Below are 26,148 nucleotides of genomic sequence, written 5' to 3'. Positions count from 1 at the left end.
CTGGAGCTCATGCTCCCCCTCGCTGGAGCTCATGCTCCCCCTCGCTGGAGCTCATGCTCTGCTCAAATGGCTCTTAATGCGTACACCACCCCTATCCCTACCCCCAGTGACATCACTCGTAGACGAAGTGCAAAAAAATGTGGAGCTCAAGCTCCCCCTCGCTGGAGCTCAGCTCGCCCAAATGGCTCTGCAGCGAGCACCACTTGAAGTAGTTGCTCCGAGGTCGCTTGAGTGAGGTGGTATCGGCTCGATTGAAACGAACCCTGGAGCTGTTCGATTGCAGTGAGAAAGCGATTCGATCCGAGCGCTGTTGTATCACAGTGTTTTATGGGTATGTAATAGGCTTACGGCTATATGAAGAGAGAATTATGAGTAGGGCGGGAAGTTTTGCGAGTCTCCGGATGCCTGCAAACGAGTGATGATCTCCCGGTAATCTTGCGTCTCCCTCCCGGTCCTCGAATAGGCATCGTCGCGCACCCTTCTCACCCCTCCCCACCCCGTCTTTCCTCAGACATGTCGCGCGTGCACCCTGTCAATCACCACCAAACCACCAACTCTCCTGACAGCTGAGCGGGACGCTGCAAAATAAACCCTGACACTCTGACCAATGTGAGGAGAGTTTACTCGAACGTGACTTGTTTTAGCTCTTTTGGTCCGATTAGAAACTTTGCAGTGTGAAAGCGAACCGCTCCAAGAGCAAAGAGCAACAACGTAACAATTGTAATCTGTTTCGGAGCAACTGAATCGATTCACAGGTGTGAAAGCACCCTAAGACATAATACCGGGTCTCAGATATAAGGATAGTGCTATTCAGAGTGGAAGTGACTTTATATGAATCTATTGCATACTATAATTCAACTCGCATTTTCACTGAACAATTAACCACACAGATTGTCCAGCGATCTTCAAATGCAATATATGGGTTAACAGTTTTTGTAAACTTAATACTACCACATGAATTTTGGTGTTGTGTAACTATTTCGAGGTAAACTAATAAAACAAACACTAAATCAATCGCATCTCACTCTCTGCTCTCGGTTTCAGTTTCTTGCGTCTTTTTTAAGTCCCCGCCCCTTAACCTCTAGAGGTCATTTAACTCAACACATAAAACCTATTTATTAGAGAATATTTTTCATAAAGAACTATGGTTTCAGATTTTAAAAACCTAATATGGCAGGAAGTTCTCAAAATAGTTCGTTGAAAAATATAAGAAAAAAACAAAAACGCTTGATTATCAACATATCCTATATTAGTATCTCTCTGTACACACACACACACACATATATATATATATATATATATATATATTTATTTATTTATTTATTTATTTATTTTTTATATATATTTATTTAGTGGTTTTGTCGCTGGGGCACTTCAGACCATTTTAGAAAGGCACTTTCTATCCAAGACTAAAAAAAGGCTTTCAGCTCTATTCAAATGCATGGGGAGACTCATGAAGTGTTAATTATAAACGTTTACAAACCGATTTAATACTTTCAAAAACCACGATCGTAATATATAACGTTATGTCCAGTAATGGCCAGAAAGTCATTCATTTTTTAATTAACTCTTAAAATTTTGGTATTTGTGATGCAGGAAACCCAGAGATTGTTGTCTACACTATGACTTTATATACAATTAACTTTAATGTGTGATATGAATTGAAAGTGATCATAAACAAATAATTTCTCAACTCAAATGAGTGGCGGCTTGGACCCGGTGGTAACAGTATTACATACGTCACCAACACGTCATCACTTAAGCGGATACTATAAAAGCGTCACCTCAAGCGACAGAACATCACGCTCCAAACAATTTACCAGCTGTTTTATCGTGGAGCGTCCTGCTAAGGTTAGTCATGCCTACTTGGGTGTCTAATTTAAGTTTGGCTTGTTATAATTATGAAATGATTATATACATGTTTGATTTCAGATTATAAGCAGTTGTGGCGATGGCTGATGGCTGCAGACCATGTGTTTTTATTTTGGTTGTTTTACTGCTGCTGCCCTCAGCCATCATGGCGTACAGACCAGTGATTATTATTCATGGGCTATTTGGTGGACCTAAAGAGTTGACACCCTTTGTGAACTTCATTAAAGAGGTAAGGAATCTAATGTATGTATTTTGTTTCACGCATGTTATCGTTTATACGGTCACTTGTATTGGTTGTTGTTGTTGTTGTTGTTTCACGTGCAGTACTTGCAAATCTAAGTATGGTAACTCCCTGCTCACACAGAAATGTATGGAAGCTCTTTCCCGCTAATGAAAAAAAAAATTCTCAAGATTGTGACTTGATGCAATTGTAACTCCTTTATATTTCAGAATTCCGACTTCATATTTAAAGTCATAATCTTTGTTTTATTCTTTGGTGGGATTTTAAAAAAAATGTCTTTAGTTCATTGGGGAGAGGATAGTTTTATTTATTTTTTTATTATTATTATTATTATTTTGCAGTCTAATTTTAAAAGATAATTAATTTAGCAGAAATATATTTTTGCTGTGGTTAATAACTCGCAAGATTGCTCTATCAAAATCATTTGTCATTTTATATCAGTGTAGGGAAAACTCCAATACAACTTTTAAATCACGGGTGACCAAACTTGTAAAGAGCCAAATATCATGAGCTGTAGGTCAAAGTTAAGTTTACCAAACTATATTACATTAAAGTTGCCATGGGTAATTTCCTAATTTATTTTAGTAATGTTTAAAAAAAATGGAGAAAAAAACTGTACTAGTTGTATGAAGTAATTCTGTACAATGTTTAAAATGTTAACTTATTACAATAAAAATATAACAGTGGCGTGAATCTGCCCTTGCCTTGACTTTTTCACCAAAGTCTGCATTGTTCTCCATCCGTCAGGTATGTACATTTGAGCTAAATCTGATTTATTAACCATATTTAATGGAAACATGCAATTTGTTTTAACAATAAAACAATCAAAAGATTACATTTATATTTGAAAAGACTATTACGTTTACATTTCATTTAGCAGGCGCTTTTATCCAGAGCGACTTACAAATGAGGACAAGGAAGCAACTTGCACAACTATAAGCGCAACAATGACTAAGTGCTATAGGCAAGTTTCAGGTCTGTAAAGTCTAAGAAGGAACGTGTTAGTACTTTTTTTTTTTTTTTTTTTTTTTTTTCTCGGGTACAGTTAGTGTGATATCCAGAGAGGCAATTGCAGATTAGGAAGTGAAGTGGAGACTAAATAGTTGAGTTTTTAGTCGTTTCTTGAAAATAGCAGAGTGACTCTGCCGTTCTGATGCAGTTAGGGAGTTCATTCCACCAACTTGACAGATTGAATGTGAGCGTTCGAGAAAGTGATTTCTTCCCTCTTTGTGATGGAACCAAAAGGTGACGTTCATTCACAGAACGCAAGTTTCTGGAGGGCACATAGATCTGCAGAAGTGAGAGCAGATAAGGAGCAAGGCCAGAAGTCACTTTGTAGGCAAACATCAGGGGCCTCATGTACGAAGACTTGCGTGGAAATCTTACTAAAACATTGCATACGCACAAAGCTGTAAATATGCGTACGCAGAAAAAAATTCAGATGTATGAAACACTGCGTACGCCGAATCTCACGCATATTCTTTTGTACATCCGAATGAACGTGAAACTGAGCGCAACATGCACGAGCACAAAACCCCTCCCTGCCTCCTCCCCCGTATGAATATGCTAATGGCAAAAACCAACGAAAAAGCAAAGGCAAAAGCAAGCAAAAAGAGAAACTTTGAACAGAATGTGATTGGAGGTGCTGCTTTCGGAGGTAGACCGGAGAAAAGCGGTGTTGTTTGCAAGTTTGTTCTCCGGAATTAACAATAAAAGAAAAAAATAGAGTGGGAGAGTTTAGCTGATGCGGTTAACACAGTTGGGTCTGAACATCGCACTGAGTGCATTAAAGATAGAAATAGTGTGGTTTATATCTGAAGAATGTTGCAGTACCCTTAGCAGTCTCAGTGGCACACCTCATAAGACGCATGTGATCATGAGTAGTTTCGTTCGAGCATGAACTCGGCTCGAATCCAGCGTCTGATGAATTCTTTCTTGTTTTTTCCCCCGCTACATATCAGATTTTGCCAACTATTTATCACGAGAAAGACAAGTAGGAATCATCAATAAGTTCATATCAATAAGCATCATATTTTATTTGCACATTTATTAAATGGAAATGTTTCACGCATGCAAATTCATCTTCAGATAGTGTCTTTATAGCAATGTGCGCGCGGTAGATCGCTCAGATTACATTGGGAAAACAGGCGACTGCTGCAAATTGTGCTTTAATGTTTAGCTGGTCAAATGTATGGTATGGAAACCTTATACCTGCTGAACCCGTCTCATACAGCTGCCATTGCAAGGCTCAGACACTTTGTAGAGAGGAATTTAAAACAACTGCCTCTAGGAGTCGCCAATGGAAATAAAACAGACACGCACAAAAAATGTGCGTACGCCTGCCAGAAAGCTGCCGTGAAGCTGCGCACATTCCCACGTTCAGTTCATTGTTAGTAAATCCAAACGTGAGCCATTCTGAGCGTGAAACCTGGCGTACGCAAAGTTTTTGTGCGTACGCAGCGTTGATGCATGAGGCCCCAGATCTTTGAATTTGATGCGAGCAGCAACTGGCAGCAAGTGCAAACGGACTAGCAGCGGAGTGACATATGCTCGTTTAGATTCATTGAAGACCACTCGTGCTGCTGCGTTCTGGAGCAGCTGAAGAGGCTTGATAGAGTTAGCTGGAAGCCCAGCTAGTAGAAAGTTGCAGTAATCCAGTTTGGAGAGAACAAGAGCTTGAACAAGGAGTTGAGCTGCATGTTCAGACAGGAAGGGTCGGATCTTTCTGATGTTATAGAGTGCGAATCTGCACGATCGAGCAGTTCTAGAAATGTGGTCAGAGAAGTTTAGTTGGTCATCAATTGTTACTCCAAGGCTTTTCACCATTTTGGATGCAGTAATGGTTGCCCCATCCATCTGGATTGAAAAGTTATGGTGTAGAGTCTGGTTGGCAGAAACTACAAGCATTTCCGTTTTTGCGAGGTTCAGCTGAAGATGATGATCTTTCATCCAGTGTGAAATGTCCAACAGGCAGGCTGAGATGCGAGCTGGAAAGTATATCTAAAAGTAGCTTTTGACCCCATCAGTAGGGACGGAAGTAGCACAACAATATTTACTTGCTTAATCTTGTTTATTTTTAAATGCATCTGACCATAACCTTGGTAATGTTAACTGCAAACATTGTCCTTTTATTTTTGCAGAAAATATATTGAACTGCATTTTATATACATTTCACTGCGAGTACGTATATAGGACTAAACCGTCTTTCAGGTGGTATAGCCGGCAATAAATTACAAAACTAGCTGTTTGGGCTTTGATCTGGGAGAGAAATCATTGCACTTTTCAGAGCGAGGTCTTGTGCTACCAAAAATAGAGTGTTGCATAACTCTTATTCAGTCAGTCGAAGTAAAGGTCTCCTTGAATAGGATGTCAAAATTAATCAAGCTCTAGCCACGAATAAAATAATAGGCTTTTTTTTTTTTTTTTATATGTTCTAAGATTTTTGATGATGGGTTAGTAATTATAATATAGATGGTTAAATATCTTAAGTCAATGAAATAACTTTTTAATAAATATAATGTTCAAAAGGATGTGGCGGGCCAGTGAAAAGCAGCTATAGTGCATTCTGTTTAATAATCAATTTAAACGAGGTCATAAAAAAAGCGGCATTAATTCCCGCCCTCTCATGGTAGGTACGCACAGCCGTATGGCTGCTGGCGCCACTGACTTTCACCCTACATTTAATTAAAATACCCCAAGAAATTCAGTATTGTGAAATCCTTTTAAGTAGTTTCAATTCTAAGTTCAAGTTCACAAAATTTACCACAGTCCTTCCTTCATCTAAAATAAAACTCTCGAACGTCTCCTGTTTCAGTCTCATCCAGGTACGAGTGTGACTGCACCATCTCTGTATGAATACGCAGCCAGTGTGAAGCCAATGTGGGTACAGGTGGAAGGCTTTAAAAAGGTCATTCAACCCATCATGGAGAGCGCTGAAGATGGTGTCCATCTCATCTGCTATTCGCAAGGTAATGCAGCCAATGATCTAATACAATAAGTTTTCAGATTATACAGCCCTGTTGGGACTGATAGATATTCCTACATATTGGGCTCATTTCTACTTTTACCTTGGAGGTTGAAAAGTTTATGCAATGATGTGAGGACAATCACCCTCCATCCATAAATTGCATTACTGATTTTAATTCTCAAGAAGGTCTCTGGTTCCCGGCTGGGTCAGTTGGCATTTCTGTGTGTAGTTTGGACCTTCCCCCTGTATTGGTGTGTTTCCTTCAGGTTCTCTGGTTTCCCCCATAGTCCAAAGACATGCGGTATACTGTAGGTGAAGTAAATAAAATAAATTGGCTGTAGTGTTTGTGTGCAAGTGTGTGTGTGGATGTTTTCCAGTACTGGGTTGCAGTTGGAAGGGCATCTGCTGTGTAAAACATGCTGGATAAGTTGGCAGTTCATTCTGCTTTGACCCCTGATTAATAAAAGGACTAAGCCGAAGGAGAATGAATGAGTGAAAGCTCTGTGGATTCAACAGTATCTTTATTTTTTAGTAAAGGGCGTTTGTTGTTGGATGGCAGGTACTGATGTTGTTTTATCAGGGTGTGTTGGAGAGTGTTGCATTGCACTTCATGATTTTGTCAAGTGTGACTCGTTTCTGGATTAACATCCATGTTGATCATGAAACAATTTTTGTTCGAAAATGTAATCCATACCTACTCATAAACCCAACCTGAACTGTAAATTATTCCTAAAGTCAGAGGGAAACAATAGTTGATTAACAATCATGTAGAACGGCATAAAGCTAACCGTAAACCTAAATTGAACATAAATGGTAAACATCCCTTAAAGGTTCATGAAACCCTCTTTTTTTTTTTTTTTTTTTTTTTTTTTTTCTTCTCCCCTATATATATATATATATATATATATATATATATATATATATATATATATATATATATATATATATATATATATATATATATATATATATATATATATATATATATATATATATATATATATACATATACATATACATATACATATACATATATATATATATATATATATATATATATATATATATATATATATATATATATATATAATTTTCTTTTAGATTAACAGATTTGTGTGTGAGCATCAGTTAAGACTGTTAGCACCTGTCAGATTTAATTGTGAGGGAAAACTGAATAATTTGGTACTTTTGTCAGCTAATTTCAGCCCCAGGTTTAAAATGATCTTTGGGGCGGGATTAAAATCGGCAATGTAGCGCAAAACTGCAAGTGCAAAGATGACATGTCTTTCTCATTATTCATAGCTGAGTTTTCTTATCCTATGAGAAGAGCCGGCTGAATTATTCATGACTGCGTGTGCTTTCTGAAGACAAGACGCAGATCTGCGAGTGCCAAGCTCAGCTTTGAGAACCTACCTTGATGACTGGGTGAAACGTCGTCCATGGACCCACGGCACACAGTATTTAGCTGTTCATGAACAGTCGTATAAGTTTGTTTCGATGATCCACAGGGTTTGTTGCATGTTTTTCCCAAGCGGCAACCTCCCGCTCTCCCTCAGGAAGCCAATACGGAAGTAACTAAAACTGCAATTCATCTGAAATTCCGCTAGTCCTGGCCGCTCCTGGCTCCAAAACAGAGCAAATTTCAATTGAGCCCACTGTTAGAATGGCCAACTTTACAGCAGAAAAAAAGGTGTTTACAGCCTGGTACAAAAAGATTTTGGTTGCAGCTAATATTACCCTTCATGACAACTGTGAGGGGGGTGAATTTTTATTTATTTATTTTTTTATAACTCATCCGTTTCCTTTTATATTAAGTTATATTAAGTTTGCATAATTAAGGGAGTGGCCATTTGAGTGACAGCTAGGTCTCGTTGGTCGCCGTCACCTCGGCTGAATCCTGCAGATTAGCCACTGAACTCGGCATATTTATTGTATTTTTGTGTTTTATGTAGCTTTACACAGTCAACTGCCTTTTGGACTTGTTTCCTACAATTATTAGATGGCATGGCATGCTGAGTGCACTTAATTGTGCTCACAAACCATTCACGAGGCCTCCATTTCCCATGTGAGTAAAGTTATATACTTGTATACCATCTCTATACATGTATTTGTTTTATTTAAGATCATTTATCGTTTATATTTAGAGCTGTAATGCACTCCAGAATCTGACGGATTGATTAGCTGTAGGCTCGTGAACAGTCATCTGAAGCGTTGTCATACAGTGTTATGCTGGATTTCATCAATAGTCTTGCATTAACTAACACAGACTATATCTGAAGTGTTTGGAAGTAATTCGCGTTTTCCTCCTGTTGAAAAACTTCATAAGAACAATGTTTAGTGGCTCAATGTATTACAGCAGTGTTTTTAAGAGACTAAACACTTTATTGATATAGAATACAACCAAGCACAAGTGGTCAGAATACAAACGAGTCACAAGTGATAAAGTATTTAGCATTCTCCCAAAGTAATGTGTGTCTGAACCAGGTCCAAGCTAAATGCCAGCAGGTGTCTGTAGCTCTGCTCACTCTCCGCCTCTTTGCCCTTGTTTGGTATCCCGCCGTGAGTGCGACGCACAAACAAAATGGCGACGGTTGGCCGCGCCTACTTGTGGCTTCTTTTGCGCTCTTCAGAAACCTATGGGTGACGTCACGGATACTACGTCCATATATTTTACAGTCTATGGTTTTTCCCCGCGATGCTGTCAGGGCTGATACAGCAAAGTTGTGTGTGTGCTGCAAGCATTTAGAGAATGGCCGATGTTGTCTTATCAGGAGTTCGTTCACATTTAGACAACTTGCCGTGCTGCTGTGTTTGCCTAAATCCTCCAGATTACCAACAGGGCTTATGGTTTGTGCAGCAGGTCTATGTCCTGTCTATTTGGAGTCTGCATTCAGACCCAGGGAGGATTGAGGGAAAAGTCCTCATTTAGTGTTTATATAAACACAATTGTATAAATTGTGCATATGAAATTACGAAAATCAAATGTAACTGGCCATTGAATTGCTGTTTATTTCTTTGCATTTTAACTTTGTAAACTAAAATCATGGGTCTCCCATATGGTTTGTCATTTTGTGAGCTAACTGACAACAGTTGTTGACTCCGCTCCTTCTCCAATGCTGGCCACTCTCACTCATGCCCTTTGCTTGCGGAGCCCATTATCATGCATCCTTTGAAAAAAATCTGAGGTAGACCTGAACCAAAAGTGGGGGCTCTCATGACCCTTTAATTCTGACTGGCTGATTAGAATGTTGTTCCAGGATCAACATGGATGTTAATTCAGGAACGTGTCCTACTTAATGAAATCAGGTTGATGAGGAGCTTGAAGTAGAGCCGCTAATCCTCCACATCAAAAAAAGTCAGCTGAGGTGACATTGGCATCTGTTTGATGCCTTCTGGACACCTACCTAGGGAGGTGTTCCAGGCATGTCCCACTCGGAGGAGGCCTTGGAAGACCCAGGACATGCTTGAGGGACTGTCTCTCATCTGGCCTGGGAACGCCTCTGGATCCCCTCGGAGGAGCTGGAGTGTTTGGGGAGATGGAAGTTTGGGGTTCTGTCTTAAGACTGCTGCCCCTGCGACTCTGCCCCAGAAAAGCCGATCATAAATGAATGAATTTCTATTTTTGCTGCACACTCACTGGTACACAATTAAATGTAGAACCAATAAAACAGAGCTGAAACTCCTCCAGACCTCAGTTTCACTTGTCATATAATTTGTGTAACAGGTGGTTTGATATGTCGAGGAGTTCTTGCTACTCTTCCTCAACACAATGCTCACTCTGTGATATTCCTGTCTTCACCACTAGCTGGCCAGTATGGAGGTCAGTGACGTTCACACCACAATATTTATTCTCATTCAAGAAACAAGACCGTGTACACATGCATAAGTGCTTTCTCCATGTTCTTTCAGTTACAAGGGCCATCAGCGGTGTGTTCCCTAAACTGCCCAAGTCCTCACTGCACAATGTTTGTTATACTGAACTTGGACAAAAAACATCCTTCTGCAGCTACTGGAATGGTAAGATGTGCTACTTTCATGCATCAGTTTAACCCCCGGCTCTGTCTGTGACTCATTATGTTTCATCTGCTGCTGCTTGCACTGTAGATCCACATCATAGAGAGAAATACTTGAATTCCAGTGTCTTTCTGGCCCCGCTGAATGGAGAAGTTGAACATGTCAACTCAACAGGTAACTAAGCTATTAATTTGCCTAAAATTATTCTGTTATTCATCAATTGCTCATGTCTTTCCAATGCCCTGATACCTTTTTATCTTTAGAACACTTTGTATTTTACTTATGTATTTATATTTATTTGTTTCTGTTTATTTAAAAACTATATATTTAATAAATTTATTTGATTTATATTTAATTTTAATTATTTTATTTTCATTCAATCGCTATCCAAACGATTTATGCAACCAAATATCTTTTAGTTGAAGTCAGAGAGCTCTCTCATCCGCCATACATGCAGCAATTATCTGGAGATGTTCCAGAAAGTCCAGAAACTTGGGTTTCATCTTTAATATCTTAATTTGTGTTCTGAAGATGAATGAAGGTCTCAGGAGAATTGTAATGACAAAATAGTGAGTAAATAATTTTGGGATGAACGTACCCATTAAAGACATGGCTGTTTAACTGGTGTTTATGTGCTGCTCAGATGTCCGTGTGTGTGCTCTTTCAGTTCTCCATCCTTGACTTGTACTGTTTGCTTCTGTTTTCCTGCAGAGTGGCGAAACAATTTTCTGCGCATAAAAACCATGGTGTTGATTGGCGGACCAAATGATGGTGTTATCTTACCGTGGCAATCAAGGTCTCCACAAAAGCTCCCAAAATTAACCCGAGCCTCGTTCACACATTTAACCTGCATTTCTTAATTCCAGCCCAGCACAATTTCCCCCCTCCCACATCAGTTTTTAATTGCAATTCTACAAGTTCCCTGCAAAGCAAACTCCACAGGAAAGTCCACCATGAATTTGAATGGAGTGTTTTATTCAAATGGCATTTAGTGGATGAGCTTTTGCCTCTCAAGGGTTGCTAACTGTTGGCTGTAAAAATCTAAAACTGTATTTTAAGTGCAATAATTAAATGACACTAACAGCAATCGTTGCATTTGAAATTGTCCTGACAATCAGCTAAGGTTTGCCACTCGACTGTATTGTGTGCTCCTAAGGCACAGGTGTCCACTCCAGTTTTTGGAGGGCCACAGCTCTGCACAATTAGTTTGATCAGGTGTGTTTAACTAGGGTTGGAACTAAACTGAGTCCCTCAGTTTTGTTTAAAACCTTCCAAGTAAAGCTGCAGTCACACTACAGTTTGAGCTTGCGAAATTCTGTTGTACAACGCTGCAAAAAAAGGGTGGAATTAAACAAGATGATCAGACATTTGAAAAAGCGAGCGATTTGGTTCATTTCTGTCCAGAGAGGTCATGTTTTGATCTTTGATTGGTCTTGCGCGGTCAAATGATGTGCTTTCGCTGGTCAGATCACCAAGCTTGAACTTTGCAACGCAGTGAACTGTGAAACTTGACTTGCGACCTTGCGTTTCCGGAATGATGCATTCATGTGCGTGTGAATGGAAGTATATGGGGAGAAAAGTTCAGTGTGACCGCAACTTAAGTGCGTTGAAGCAGGGTTGGAACTAAACTGCAGAGCTGTGACTCTCCAGGAACTGGATTTGACACCTGTGTCCTAAAGGGTTTGTGTTTGGCAGACTGTAATTCATGTGAAAAATATTTATGGATTGTGTTTTTTTTTGGGGGGGGGTCATCTGTAGCTTTCAGGTTCTGAACACCTTTTTCTCTCCTCACAGTATGTTCGGGTCTTATGACCGTAATGGAAAGGTGATTGATATGGAAAATCAGGATGTGAGTGAATGCATTAACCCCCCCTTAATTTTTGCTGGTGCTGTTTGGTTATGCTAACCGTTTTTCACCTTCTCCCCAGTTTTATGTAAGGGATACCTTTGGCCTGAAAACACTGAAATCCCAAGGTGTCTTGTGGAAGTGTATTATTCCTCGTGTTAAGCACAATTCCTGGCCTTCAGACCCCAGGGTCTTCCAGAACTGCGTAGAAAAGTGGCTCACGTAATCACAATCCTGTACGCCAATTCTCAAACTCCAATTCCTGGAGGGCCGCAGCTCTGCACGGTTTAGCTCCAACCATCCCCAACCCACTTCTGCTTTTCAGATCAGCTGTTTTATTAGGGTTGGAGCTGTGCCGAGCTGACACCCTCCTGGAATTAAGTTTAAGACTTGCTGTCTGCTGCAAGTAATAATTTGTCAAGATTTGTACTTCTTTTTAACACAAATAAATAAACTATATTTTGTTATATGAGTGTTTTGTTTGTTTTAAGTAAATATGAGTAAAATCTGGTTAAAGTTGTCTTGTCACTGTCTAGCAAAGCCTGTGTGCTTGTGTCAAAAGTACTACGTCTAGGGAAATTCAGTTCACTTAAAATAAAGTTCAAGGTGAGGTACATCCCAATAACGTTCAAATTAAAAATGTCCGTTTCAGTTAGTAATGACAAACACTTGGACAATACCGAGGGCCTGTTTCAGTAAGGAGGTTCAAACAACTTGGAGTTTAAACTTGAACTTTGAGTTGATTTACAGAGAGATTAAATACGCTTGAGTTTTCGGTTTCAGAATAGCTGATCTGAGTTGGGTCAATCAACTTTGAGTAGACCAACTCAGAGTTAAGCGCGCACACCGTGACTTTAAAAAGGCATTATCAATGGAGCGCAGATTTTACGAGTGACCATGGCAACGCTCCAGACGTTCGGAGGTTAATATACACTAATACTGAAACAGTTAAAGCATTTTAGAAGGACTAAAACAACGTTTAAGACGTGATACAGTGTGCTCAGCTTGCTGGTTTATCCATTTACACTTTCATCATCATATGATGACCTTTTTTAATGTACATACTGTAATTTGTTCAGTGTTTCCATTGTAGTTTATGCATATCTTTCTATCGAATAAAAGTTTATTCTACTCAATTATGTGCGTGTTTTTTATGCATATTTTCAAAAGTTATGTGCATCATGACGTTTCCATCAATCGTTTTTATGGACAAAATGAGCATTAAAAAGGGGAGGAGACCGACAGAAACTGAGAAAAATCTCTTGATAAATGCAGTTCCTTTTCCACTTTGCCGTCAGCATTCTTGAAAACAAATGATACTTTGCTCAACGTTTTAAGCAGCTAAGCAAGAGTACCAGAAACAACTAACTGTAAGAGAAAACTAAATATTCCAGTGAAATAAAGGAAAGTGGGCAATCTATACACCCTTTGTGAGGCATGGAAACGATACCAGTCCTAATGCATTACCTGTTTTACAATTTCCATAGCTTCTGAGTATTTAAAAAGGACAACATATTGATAAATGATGTTATGATCGATGCTTTAAGGTTACATTATGATTGCCTCTTATTGCAGTTATGAAATTGTTTGGCAACAAGGAATTGTTCATGGGTCAATTACATCACTGGTCTATAGACAGTACAATTAAATTATCATGTAAAACAGCAGAAAAAGGAAGCATTCAGCTTTAAACTAAAGGAGGTGAAGAGTTTTAGAAAGGTGCTCTTTATTTATTTACTCTTTAGGTGCAAAAAAAAACACTCTTTACATATTTCTTGTGTCAGTTCTTTGTGTCAAGCAAACTATCAAATCTAACGCACCCTACAGGCTACAAGCAGGTATGGTTTGTAGACAAAACTATTGACTAACATTTAAATCGGTAAACTTAGGATAGTTGTTTCTTCACACGCTTTCACATGCTTCCTATTTATTTTTTAATTTGTGTATTTGATCTGACAATCTGGTTCGGGGATATTTAATTTGATATAATTTTTCAATGCGTTTACTTTTATTTTGAAGTCATACTCACTTCGTATTCTAACCGACTTTTATTTTGAATGTTTGCGAGTTACTGACGGTTCCTGTTTCAAGTTGATTTCTCGTGACAAATCTTATGACATTTGGATTGTGGAAACAAACACCAGCAGGTTAGAAAAACGCGCTTGTTTGATTTCAGTCGTTTTCTTATACAACAGCAGTGCAAATATAATATCAAAACAGACGCGTTCAACAATACAATCGTAATTTATCACCATAATAATTAAAATGCCATGATAATCTTACGTCAGAAATTAACAACGCCTAATAAATAGCATTTATGGACATTTATCGTAATAGTTCTATGATATTCATTACAGTGGAGCATGTTGTAAATTCATGTAAACTGATTGCCTGGTCATTCATTAATGAGGGTGTACTTTACCATGGTATTTACATTTGTTTATTTATTGTACAGTAACGTAACTAGTTCATTTTTCCATATTGATAATTATTTGACTGCTTTAAATTAGCACACACTGTGTTTTCAATTATATTATATTATATTATATTACATTATATTTATTATATTATACACTGTAAAAATGCAGACTTCCACTCTATTCCTTCACGTCGTCCCAACACAAATCGATTAAGTTTAGTTGTTTTTACAAATTTAATTGGATTTATCATACAAATTTTGTTTAATTTGTACCAAAAAAGCTCAAGAATTGTGTTGGTTCAGCTCATGTAAATGAGTAGTTTATACAAGCAGATAGACAAATTTTGGAGATTATTATATTATATTATTGCTGTTTCTAATTCTAATTAATCAATTTTTTAAATTGTTAACTTAATTATTAAAATGGCAGCCTGTTCATTTATAGTTATGGTTAACATTAATATATCATATTTACACCAGATACTATCACTATACCATGGTACCTTTTTGCAAGTATAACATATAATCAACTACAAAACACTTAAATAAAACCAATATTAAAATGTGCAGAAAATATAACAATACACATAATGTATCACATTTTAGTTTCATGTAAATAAATATGCATACAATGATTATTGAACTACTTAGTATTATAGTATATTATTCATAAAATAGTATAAGGTAAAATTAAATATTTAATTTTAGATTTATTAGAAATTTATCAAATAAGGCTGCACAAATGTATTTAATATCTATGATCCTCTAACACAAAATGTACAGTTTTAAAACCTCTGGAAATAGTATATAAACAAGCATTTTAGATAAAAACAGTTTCGTTTTCATCATTGAACTATTTTTAAAAAAACATAGCCGGCTTAGTTGGGAAAACATCAAGTTTAAAAATGTTTGTGTAGTTTACAAGATCATGCATGGGTTAGCTCCTCAGTCTATCTGACATTACTCAATTTAAATCTGTAGAAAACAGAGTAAGTAGGGGTGCAGCTAGAGCTGATTGCATTATTCCACTTAGAAAAAGTTATTTTGGTCAAGCTTGTTTTTCTTTTAGAGCATCACATCAGTGAAATTGGATACCTCAATCTGTATCTTTTAAATCATTCAGGTGAGGGGTTCTCAAAGTTGGGGGTTGCAGGACAATGACGGGGTGATTTTCAAAATTCAAATAAATGATTATAATTACGGAATTTAAGCATAACTCACAGAAGATAAAAAATAGTAGTTAATACTTACATAAAAAAACAACAACATGCAAGTGAAAAGGTATCAGCCTTTCAATTATTTATTTCTTGATAGGATTGGCCTGTTTACGTTAGATTAACAACACAGCAATAGCCCCAGCTGCAGCAGATTGATTTTATAGCACCAGATTAAAACTTTTTAATACATTTATGGCATTCGAATAAGTAAAAAATAAATACAGACCACAACTAAACATCCATGATGATCTCTGAGTGGCGGTCTCCAAAATTTAACCAAGAATAGACTTGTGCTGAAAACATTGTGCCCACCAGTCTTTTTAGTTGAGGTTAATATTAAATTAAAACAATTTATAGTTTATTTATTCATTTTCTTGTCAGCTTACTCCCTTTATTAATCCGGGGTCGCCACAGCGGAATGAACCGCCAACTTATCCAGCACATTTTTATGCAGCGGATGCCCTTCCAGCCGCAACCCACACACTTATACACTATGGACTATTTAGCTTACCCAATTCACCTGTGCTTTAAAATGATATGGTTGTTAGACTGTTGCACTTTTTTGAAGCTCGTACTTAAATAGGGCCGTTGTTGTGTGCACAGCATTTGGATATTGACTGTATAAAGAAATGTGCGGGTCGAAAGTAAATGGCATTGTTTTTTTGGGGGTCGCAGGCTGAAAAGTTTGGGAAGCCCTGATTTATGTAGAGAAATGGCTTCTTAATATCAATCAGTCTTGTTCATAGTTTAAATTTGTATTTTTATTCGTATAACCTTTAACATCTGGCTAAGGGACCACCAATGAAAAGCTAATTTGGGTACATTTACGTTCTTGGGAATATTAATTAATTCACACTCACCCTTGTTGTGAAATACATAAATAAAAAAAATCAAAATGGGGTCATCAAAAATAGTGTATTTAAATGTTAGTCATTTTGAATGTGTCTTCCAGATGCAGAATCATGGCAAGCAACAAATTCCAGATCGTGGTTCAGGGAGAAGCCTCTGAAACGGACTCTGATGATGAAGTGTACATGACCTCTGCTCCCGCAGTCCCTGCGTCATTATCCTCCTCCTCGTCAGGGATGAAGGTGGCAGGAGAGGCATCGGAGACAGACAGCGAGGATGAGGAGGAGAGAGCGCGAAGACTGATCTCTGAAAGCCAACAGCAGATGCTCCGCAAAGATCTTCCTCCTCTCATCGTCATCAGAAACAGCCCAGCTACTGCCTGCGCACAGGAGGTTTGTTCATCTAATAAATATAATGTCATAGAAAGATATTTAGTATTATTTTTGATGGGATGTGTGTGTATAGGTGGATATCCTTATCAGTGTATTAAGAAGGAAAGTGTTACCATTTTTTCAGTTTTGTTTTACATTCATGACATTTATTTTAGACATTCATTTTGGCTAATTTGCAATTCACTAATTTCTGTTAATGAATTAGATCATATAAATTTGATGAATTGAATACTGTATGACTGAGTGTTTAAGTGTTTAAATAAATGTATGCACATTTATACATATATATACAAAGGTATATTTATGTAAAATCTTTATTAAATTATTTATTAATACATTATTTTGATTATTTTGCAGTTCACAATTTTTTAAAATTCCATTTTACAAATTCCTGTGGTTAATGTAGTAAATCATACTTTTATATTATTTTATTATTAAAATACTGTCATTTTTACTTAATTGATATACCATATTTAAAATTTTGTTCAATACTTTTTATAAACTTGTGTCTGTTTTATGTTATTATAGTTAATTAATAAATTAGATAATAAATCATACTTTAATTTACAGCTCAAGTCAATTTCTGTTTAACAGTGAGAAGAGTTTTTCAACACATTTCTAAACATAATAGTTTTAATAACTCATCTCTAATAACTGATTTCTTTTATCTTTGCCATGATGACAGTGAATAATATTTGACTAGATATTTTTTAAGACACTTCTATACAGCTTAAAGTGACATTTAAAGGCTAAACTAGGTTAATTAGGTTAACTAGGCAGGTTAGGGTAATTAGGCAATTTATTGTATAACGATGATTTGTTCGGTAGACTATCAAAAAAATATATATAGCTCAAAGGGGCTAATAATATTGACCTTAAAATGGTTTTAAAAAATTAAAAACTACTTTTATTCTAGCCGAAATAAAACAAATAAGACTTTCTCCAGAAGAAAAAATATTATCAGACATACTGTGAACATTTCGTTAATCTGTTAAACATTAATTGGAAAATATTTAAAAAAAGAAAAAAAAAATCAAAAGGGGTTTATAATTCTGGCTTCAACTGTATGTATATATATATATATATATATATATATATATATATATATATATATATATATATATATATATATTTTAAACTTTTTAAAACTACTGTATATTAAACCTATTAATAATCATAATTTATATGCACGTGTGTGTGTGCCCGTAATATAAATAATGTCAATAATAATGCTTTTTTTATTTATTCATTTATTTATTTATTTATTTATTTATAATCTTTATTTAGTCATTTTTAATTGCCAACTTACTCCGGGTGCTCTGGTTTCCCCCCTGGTCCAAAGACCTGTGCTATAGGTGAATTAAACATACTAAATTGCTCGTAGTGCATGTGTGTGAATGGGAGTGTATGGGTGTTTCCCAGTGATGTATTGCAGATGGAAGGGCATCCGCTGCGTAAAACATATACTGGATAAGTTGGCAGTTCATTCCACTGTGGCGACACCAGATTAATAAAGGGACTAAGCCAAAAAGAAAGTGAATGAATGATTGAATCTCTCTGAATATACAGGGTGGGCCATTTATATGGATACACCTTAGTAAACTTATTGGGAATTTTACAAGAAAAACAATGGTGTGCTTGGTTTTAACGTAACTTTATTCTTTCATGAGTTATTTACAAGCCTCCTCACATATACTAATGTGCCACAAACAGGACGTTAATATCACCAACTATTCCCATTTTGTTAAGGTGTATCTATATAAATGGTCCACCCTGTGTATAGGCCTAATTTAACATTACTTTAGTATGTTGCATTACATTCTAATTTCAACAGTGACTGACCACGTCTGAATTATTAGCCTCGCTGCAAATGTTTTTCCGGGATTTCTGTTTTGCGGAAAGATTTTTTTCAACACATTTCTAAACGTAATAGTTTTAATAACTCATTTCTAATAACTGATTTATTTTATCTTTGATCACAGTACATCATATTTTTCTGGATATTTGTCAAGATACTAGTATTCTGCCTTAAGTGACATTTTAAGGCTTAACTGGGTAATAAAGCAAGTTAGGGTGATTAGGTAAATCATTGTGTAACTATAGTTTATTCTGTAGACAATTTAAAACAAATATTTTTTAAGGGGATAATAATATTGACATTAGGTGCTTTTTGAAAAAAAAACTGCTTTTATTCTAGCCGAAATAAAAAAATAAGACTTTCTCCAGAAAAAAAATATTATAGGAAATACTGTGAAAAATATACAGTTGATGTCTGATTTATTAGCCCTCTTTAATCATTTCAATCATTTCCCAAATGATGTTTAACAGAGCAAGGAAATTTTCACAGTATGTCTGATAATATTTTTTCTTCTGGAGAAAGTCTTATTTGTTTTATCTCAGGTAGAATAAAGGCAGCTTTTAATTTCTTTAAAAAATTCTTTTTTAATTCTGACTTCAATTTTATATGTATGTATATATATATAATGTGTGTCTGTGTGTAGGAGAGATCATCGCCTGTGTCCAGACCCGATGCAGGACGCTTCAACACGTTGCTCCAGCAGAAACTTCAGGAGAGTAATGCACGGCTGTGTGTGGATGTCAGTCAAAGCTTAAAACAGGTTTATCAGAACGCATCCAAAGACATCCGACAAGCGACCGGACACCTCAACAACTCTCAGACGGGCATCATCAATGCCTCGCACAGCATCAGACTCATTCTGGAGGACCTGAAGTCCGTTTCAGAGAAGATCGACATCATCACCAGCTGCAAACTGCTGCCAGACATTACAATGCCGAACCCAGGGTCCGTACAGCCCTTAGCCAATGCTGGACTCTGAGTTCAGGCAGATGCAGGTAAAGCACAAGTGGTGGGAAACATAGGCCTGCTGTTAACATGCATATGTAAATGTGATGTATATAAGTGATGCATTTTGAGATTTTTGCAGCCATTCATCAACAAGGTTTGGTTTGGATGATTATTAGCAGTGCTCATCCTCTCTAATTAATAACATGGACATCTGCGGGGATTTGTTGGATATACTAATTAGGAAATGGAGAAAATAAATTACATATTTAAAAAAAAAGCTGGAAATTGTATATGATACTTTAGCTAGAAGTCTTTAGCATTTTCTTTGAATTCATAATACAGCTGGACATTTGTATCTCTATATAAAGTATACAGTATATTAGTGCTGGGCAAAGAAAAATGGCAGTAATCACATCCAAAATTAAGGTTTGCATTGGTGTAATAATAATTGAATATTTTAACCCCATTACAATCATTGAACGATTATTTTATTTATTTATTTTGCCCTCATAGTTCACTGACAGGTTTTGTAAATTAAATTTGCTCACATATTACAAGTGGGAGATGTTTGAATGAAGGGTGGATTATTTGATTTTAAAATGACTGAAGGAAACACACACTATTTACTATCTATGATTATTAATTGAACATCAGGAAATTAAAAGACATTTATTACCTAAAACCGACAGTCATCTTTTTCTTATAAATAAGTGAAAATAAAGAACTTGCACTTTTGCACACAAAATAAATTATTTGTAGTCTTTTTCATGTTAAAAGCAGAAAATAACTCTCTTCTAAATAAAATAAATCTTGTCTATCCTCTAAATAATATTTTAAACAGTGCATTTACTGCATCTTCTGTAAGCAAATGTTTTCATTTAAATAATATTTTTATTGTAATAGATAATATGCCATCTCAAGACATCTCTGGCGCAGTTTTGTCAACTGTCAGTGTAGTGCACAGGCATGGGCTGGAATAAGATTCTGACGGTATGATAACCTTGGATAAAAATATCACGGTTTGAAACCACTTTTTTCCCCTTTGAAACAGTATAATTTATTTTTTGAAAGATTTATAATAGTTTGGAGCAGTAAACATGTCAGGCTAAATAAATCAAAAGATTAATTGAATTCTGCTGTCTTCATTTGTTTTAAAAACATTGATTTCTTTACAATTTAAAATGGCATGTTTGAATATTTTTGCTGCTGGAGATACTGTTGGTGTACTAAAAAACAAACAAAAAAATGTAAATATAAAAATCTGTCTGCGCCAGTGGTGTAGTGGTTAGTGCGTCTACACAAGCACTCCGGTGCTTGCTGCAACTTGAGTTTGATTCCGCTCATGTTCCATGATCCCATGCTTTCCTGTCAATTCTCTACTGTCCTATCAAATAAAGGTGAAAAGAAAACCCTAAATAATAATAATAATTTTAAAAAATCTTACACATACCTTAAGAACGGTATTGCAAAAAATGTTGGCTGTTTTAAAACCTTGACACACAGAAATCCACACAGAAATGCCAACTGGTCTAGCTGAGGCTCGAACCAGAGACCTTCTTGCTGTGAGGTGACAGTGCTAACCACTGAGCCACTGTGCCGCCCTATATAATAATAGCATATTTATATTAATATATTTTTAGTATACATTAATAACATAGCATAGCAACAGCCATATCACCCTGCAGCCCAAGACTGGTTACTCACTGAAGCTAAGCAGGGCTGAGCCTGTTCAGTTCCTGGATGGGAGACCACATGGGAAATCTAGGTTGCTGTTGTAAGTGGTGTTAGAGAGGCCAGCAGGGGGCGCTCATCTTGTGCTCTGTATGAGTCCTAATTCCCCAGTAAAAGTAAAGGGGACACTACACTGTCAGTGGGTGCCGTCTTTCGGATGTGACGTTAAACCAAGGACCTGACTCTCTGTGGTCATTAAACATCCCAAGGCACTTTTCGTAAAGAGTAGGGGTGTAACCCCGCTGTCTTGGCCAAAGTCCCTCAATCGGCCCTTACGATCATGGCCTCCCAATCATCCCCATCCACCGAGTTGGCTCTATCACTAACTCTCCACTCCCCCAATAGCTGGTGTGTGGTGAGCGCACTGGTGCTGCCGTCGCATCATCCAAGTGGATGCTGCACACTGGTGGTGGTGTGGAGAGACCCCCCCCCCTCATGATTGAGAAGCGCTTTGGGTGTATGGCCATACACAATAAATGCGCTATATAAATACACATTACATTACATATTATGTAATAAAATGTTATCATTACATTCTATTAATATTATCATTATTATTTATATAAAAATTTTATTTATTTTTTCTAGATTCGATTTTTTTTAATGACATTTTATTTCACCTATTTGTTTATGATCACCTATTTTTCAGTTTATGTAATAAATCATGTGCTTTATAAAAAGATTAATAACACTAAATAGCTCAAACTGTGTTAAATCATATTTAATTAATAGTAGTATTTATAATGACAATCTGCAAAAACACACCACTCAGAGACAGAGTTTAGAAACTTTATTGAAACATACAGGTCAGTCACGAGCCACTGGAAAGCAGTTCCAGCGCTTACATTTTTGGAAACTTATAAATGCATCATGAGTGGAGAGCACGAACACTTCATAGCACCACCTTGATCGGAATAAGCACAAGTAGGAAATGCAACAGACACACATGGGCATTTCTTAAATCTGCTGTGTACAATTTAAAAACCTTAAGCTTCGAAAGGCACTTCGATGACACATCTACCTACTCAAATGAAGCATCTGTAACAATCTCTGGTGTGCATGTGACGAAACAAAATCATAACCTGCGTTTCTAAACATGAATAAGGCACTGGACCTGGAAACACTTTGTTTTATTTTATAAAGCTTATCTTTTAACTATACACTTAATCTATTTTTTTAAAGGACACTAATGCTGCACCATGATTAGAGTTGTGCAAATATGAATCTTAAAGCAACATAAATAAAACTTTTTTTTTCTTTTTTGATGGACAGTAATAATCACACAGATAGTATCAAAAAAATAGTTAGTTTTGAGACGCTTCCTAATGGCATTCATACATACAGAAGGGAAAATAGGCATTGAACATCTCATCATTTTTCTCAGAAAACATGTTTCTAAAGGTGTTGACTTGAATTTTCCCCAGATGTTGGTAACAACCAAAGAAATTCATATATGCAAAGTAAACAGATTTGAAAAGATTGAACACATGAAGAAAGGAAGGTGTAGAAAGGCATGGAAGGCCCAGACAGCAGCTGAAATCTCTCAGTAGCAACCCTCTACCATTCGTCATTGTAAATTAATATTAGCTGCTTTAGTCCAACATCTACATTAGCAGGATGATGAAGATGAAATCAGGGTGGACATTTCAGCAAGACAGTAATCCAAAACACAGCCAAAGAAACTCTCAAATGCTTTCAGAGAAAGAAAATCAAGCTGTAGAATGGCCCAGCCAATCACCTGACTCGAATCCAATATAAAATACAAATTAAAGATCAGATTTGATAGACGAGACCCCCAAAACCAACAAGATTTTAACACTCTGATGAAGTCTGAAAAAAAATCACACCTTTTTATGTCTTTATTGTTTGGGTTTTCACCAAAATCTGGTTCAATTCCATGTCAACAGCTCCTTTAGAAATATTATTCCCAGGAAAAAAACATGCCTTATTTTCCCCGCTGTATAACACTCACTCTCATTAACGTTTTTGTGCACATTTTTTTTTTCACAGTCACACAAATGCAAAAAGACACGTGCAAATACTTTGTCCTATGCAGACAGATGTTTAAAAACACTCGCACACATTCACACAGAAATGAAGTCACAAGATTAGTGGAGCTATTTACTTAATAAACATATTAAGTAAAAGGTGGCTATCTGAAGTATAACACTGAGATAGGAAAAAGGACTGATAGTACAGTAATAATGCTACAAAAGCTTTCGTTTCTAGGTAAACAACTAAACCAAAGCCAGTTTCATCTGAAAATAAATTGCAGTACATTCAATATGAAATAAACAAGGTACATGAGAGGATGAAAAAGGCACAGTTGTTTAAAAAAAGAAAGAAAGAAAGAAAGATTTTTTTGTCTCCATTGAGGAGTCTCACATTCTGTTTTTGTCATTTATGATGGTGATACAAAAAGGTATTCAGTTCTTCTTAGATGTGCAAAAATAATAATATGGCAACTGCATGGAGTCCTCCAGTATTTTAGCTTACAGTATAAGTGAGATTTCGATGAGAAAATATTGCACGTTCAAATGTGATTTGTCAAGTCGTGATGTCTGATTGATCAGGCCAAGTCCAAGGATTTTAGTTTGTTTGTTTGTTAGTTTTTAGAACGAAATTTGTCTGACCATTATGACTGCTCACCCACAATTCTAGTCGACGATGTATTCAGACATGCCAATTCGGATGATCTGTATTCAGTAACTTTTATTTAGTCAATCTGAACTATCCCCTCCCCAAATAAAGTATTCATCATTTGTACACAACACTAAATTATATGCAAAACTATGGCATGTCCCATGATGAAATAAGAAAGGGTTAGCATGTCAAGTCATATTGTGGGTGTGGTTGGATTGGTCGGTCACTAAAACAAAACAACAACAACAAAAAAACACACAAATCTGATTGGTCAGATCTTAGAATTGGTAAAGTCTGATTGGTCAGGTCATATAATGAGTGATGGCCCTCAAAGCATAGAGCAGCTCTGCCTGCATTCGGGCCTCCATTAGAAGCAAATTCACATGGACCTGCAGAAAGAAAAAGAGATTTCAGCAATTTGAGGATATTTACAATAGAAAAAATACTGTATTTATTAAATAAAAATGTTAATTTAAAATCAAAGTGATGCCATTATTTTATTTAAAGTAGGTTGTCCCAAAAATGTGTGAAAAATTTCAGCTCAGAATCACTCACAGTTATTTTATTATATGTTATAGTGTCGCTTTAAATACAATTAAGCTTATGTTGCCCATCCCACTTTCAGGAATAGGGTGGAGCCTGTATAGCCTGTGCATCGTTTACTCGATAACAACAAATAAAACATCCACATGCATTTTAAAGCCTTGTTAGATTACAGAAAGCCAAGACAGTCACACAAGTAAAGAACATCAGTTCAATCCTTGGCATCAGTTCAAATAAGCAAAAAAGGTATGCAAAAAACACATCATGTTAGTTATGTACGTGAATTCAAACAGTTGTGGAAGAAAAATCAGCATATTATAGTGTAATATAAAAGTATCAGCATATTAGACCTAGCTTTGTGAAGTGGATTTCTGGCCATGATGTTCAATTTTGGCCCAGAATTTAAATTTATTTGAAATCCCTAATATTCTGCATACTGTGACTTGTTCATCTCTGAAAGAACTTTAGTACTACAATCGAGTCATTTGTCTTTCTTCAGAAACAGTGCTTTACTTGTACAGTAGGGGTGTAACGATACACCAAAGGCACGGTTCGGTTCACTGTAAAAAATTTCCAGGTTTTCACAACAAGTTACTGTAATATTTCACAGTAAATTACATTAGTATCCCTTCACAGTATTTAACTGAAAAATTCACAGTAATATGTTGTATTCATAATTTTATTGTGAAATTACGGCAGGAAGCATGATTACAGCAAATTACTGTGAAAAGGGCTACATCTTTTGCACGTTAGTTATAGAAATTCAAACCTTTTTTTAACTCAACGTAGAAATTAATACAAATTAACTTTTAACAGATAATAACAGAATGTTATAGCCCCCAAAACGATTTGGTTACCAACATCTTTTTGGTTGTACTGCACCTTTATTTAATTTTATACAGTTAACATAGAATAGGAAATAATATTTAATGAACAACTGTGTGCTTAACCAAAACATAATAAACTGGAATAAAAAGTAATTAATTAATGAAACCAAAGACTCTTTAGACGGTTTCATGAGTATTGGGCACCTGTCATCGCCTGGAGGTCACTAATCTCAGAATTAAATATATATTTAAATTATTATTTTTTATCTATATAAATAAACCACAGATTAGAGTTTTAAACAACTACATTCTAGCATGAAAAACAGTTAAAACTTCATTTTTCGGACGCATATAGAGCCATCGAAGACGGGGCAATTGTCCCAATGTCTAGCCTGAAGACAGGCGCCTCTCGGCGGATACATGAGTAATGAGCGCTGTTACCGCCTGGAGGTCATAGATCTCCGCTACCGGCAAAACACACTTAAAATTACACACAATCTTTACTAACAATCCACAGATTTGAGATTTGAAGAACTACATTCTCGCATGAAAAAGTGTTAAAACTTTATTTCATTACATATTACAAGCAATATTTATAATTTTATGTGCCTTCTCATCCACCATTACAGCTTGATGCAGCTTGGTGCGAAATGAATCCTGGGAGGAAAAAATTATAATTCTCAATACACTCCAAACGAACTTTATTCTTATTGTTGAAGTCAGAGATATGTAATATTTTGAATGGCGAAGAAAATAATTAACTTTATATTTCAATCAATAT

General features: G+C 36.3%; 4 protein-coding genes across 9 annotated transcripts in view; 2 read left to right on the top strand and 2 right to left on the bottom strand.

Moving 5' to 3' along the window:
- The window catches only part of LOC141377888 (uncharacterized), a 111,416-nt gene that overhangs the window by 78,778 nt on the left and 6,490 nt on the right, over window positions 1–26,148 (bottom strand). The gene's annotated exons all lie outside the window — the stretch shown is intronic.
- On the top strand, window positions 1,791–12,407 carry ppt2a.3 (palmitoyl-protein thioesterase 2a, tandem duplicate 3). 2 transcript variants are annotated; one of them, NM_001309531.1, is made up of 9 exons: window positions 1,791–1,851; window positions 1,933–2,101; window positions 5,928–6,081; window positions 9,805–9,900; window positions 9,990–10,097; window positions 10,185–10,268; window positions 10,806–10,890; window positions 11,889–11,943; window positions 12,023–12,407. In NM_001309531.1, the coding sequence occupies exons 2-9, from the start codon at window positions 1,952–1,954 to the stop codon at window positions 12,164–12,166; spliced, it is 876 nt and encodes a 291-aa protein (NP_001296460.1). In that variant the 5' UTR covers window positions 1,791–1,851; window positions 1,933–1,951; the 3' UTR covers window positions 12,167–12,407. The 2 variants fall into 2 exon arrangements, 1 of the variants encoding a protein (NP_001296460.1); XR_011006333.1 differs by having other exon boundaries at window positions 1,800–1,851; window positions 10,806–11,524; window positions 11,745–11,943.
- Window positions 13,573–26,148, top strand: part of bloc1s3 (biogenesis of lysosomal organelles complex-1, subunit 3) — a 46,119-nt gene continuing 33,543 nt past the window's right edge. For 2 of the 4 annotated variants that reach the window (XM_073923049.1, XM_073923048.1), the window contains exons 1-3: window positions 14,006–14,087; window positions 16,529–16,817; window positions 19,319–19,670. In XM_073923049.1, the coding sequence (XP_073779150.1) occupies window positions 16,539–16,817; window positions 19,319–19,654 (615 nt within the window). In that variant the 5' untranslated portion in view covers window positions 14,006–14,087; window positions 16,529–16,538 and the 3' untranslated portion in view covers window positions 19,655–19,670. 4 annotated transcript variants of the gene reach the window in all.
- Window positions 22,130–26,148, bottom strand: part of sesn3 (sestrin 3) — a 49,773-nt gene continuing 45,754 nt past the window's right edge. The window contains exon 10 of one of the 2 annotated variants that reach the window (XR_012390435.1): window positions 22,130–25,052. Coding sequence is in view for 1 of the 2 variants with exons in the window: in NM_213519.2 (NP_998684.2) it covers window positions 24,300–24,386 (87 nt within the window). In the remaining variant the exon portion in view is untranslated. The remainder of the gene's footprint in view (window positions 25,053–26,148) is intronic. The other variant, NM_213519.2, reaches the window with a different exon arrangement.

This window comes from Danio rerio, chromosome 15 (assembly GCF_049306965.1).
Source record: "Danio rerio strain Tuebingen ecotype United States chromosome 15, GRCz12tu, whole genome shotgun sequence".
NCBI classification, from domain to species: Eukaryota; Metazoa; Chordata; class Actinopteri; order Cypriniformes; family Danionidae; genus Danio; species Danio rerio.
This window is presented reverse-complemented; position numbering and strand designations above follow the sequence as displayed.

Bases quoted from the DNA above. Each gene is read 5' to 3' on its own strand.
- ppt2a.3 (NM_001309531.1), top strand. From the start codon at position 1,952: ATGGCTGATGGCTGCAGACCATGTGTTTTTATTTTGGTTGTTTTACTG. The intron at 2,102-5,927 runs GTAAGGAATCTA...CTCCTGTTTCAG, and splicing joins TTGTGAACTTCATTAAAGAG to TCTCATCCAGGTACGAGTGT. The intron at 10,269-10,805 runs GTAACTAAGCTA...GTTTTCCTGCAG, and splicing joins TGAACATGTCAACTCAACAG to AGTGGCGAAACAATTTTCTG.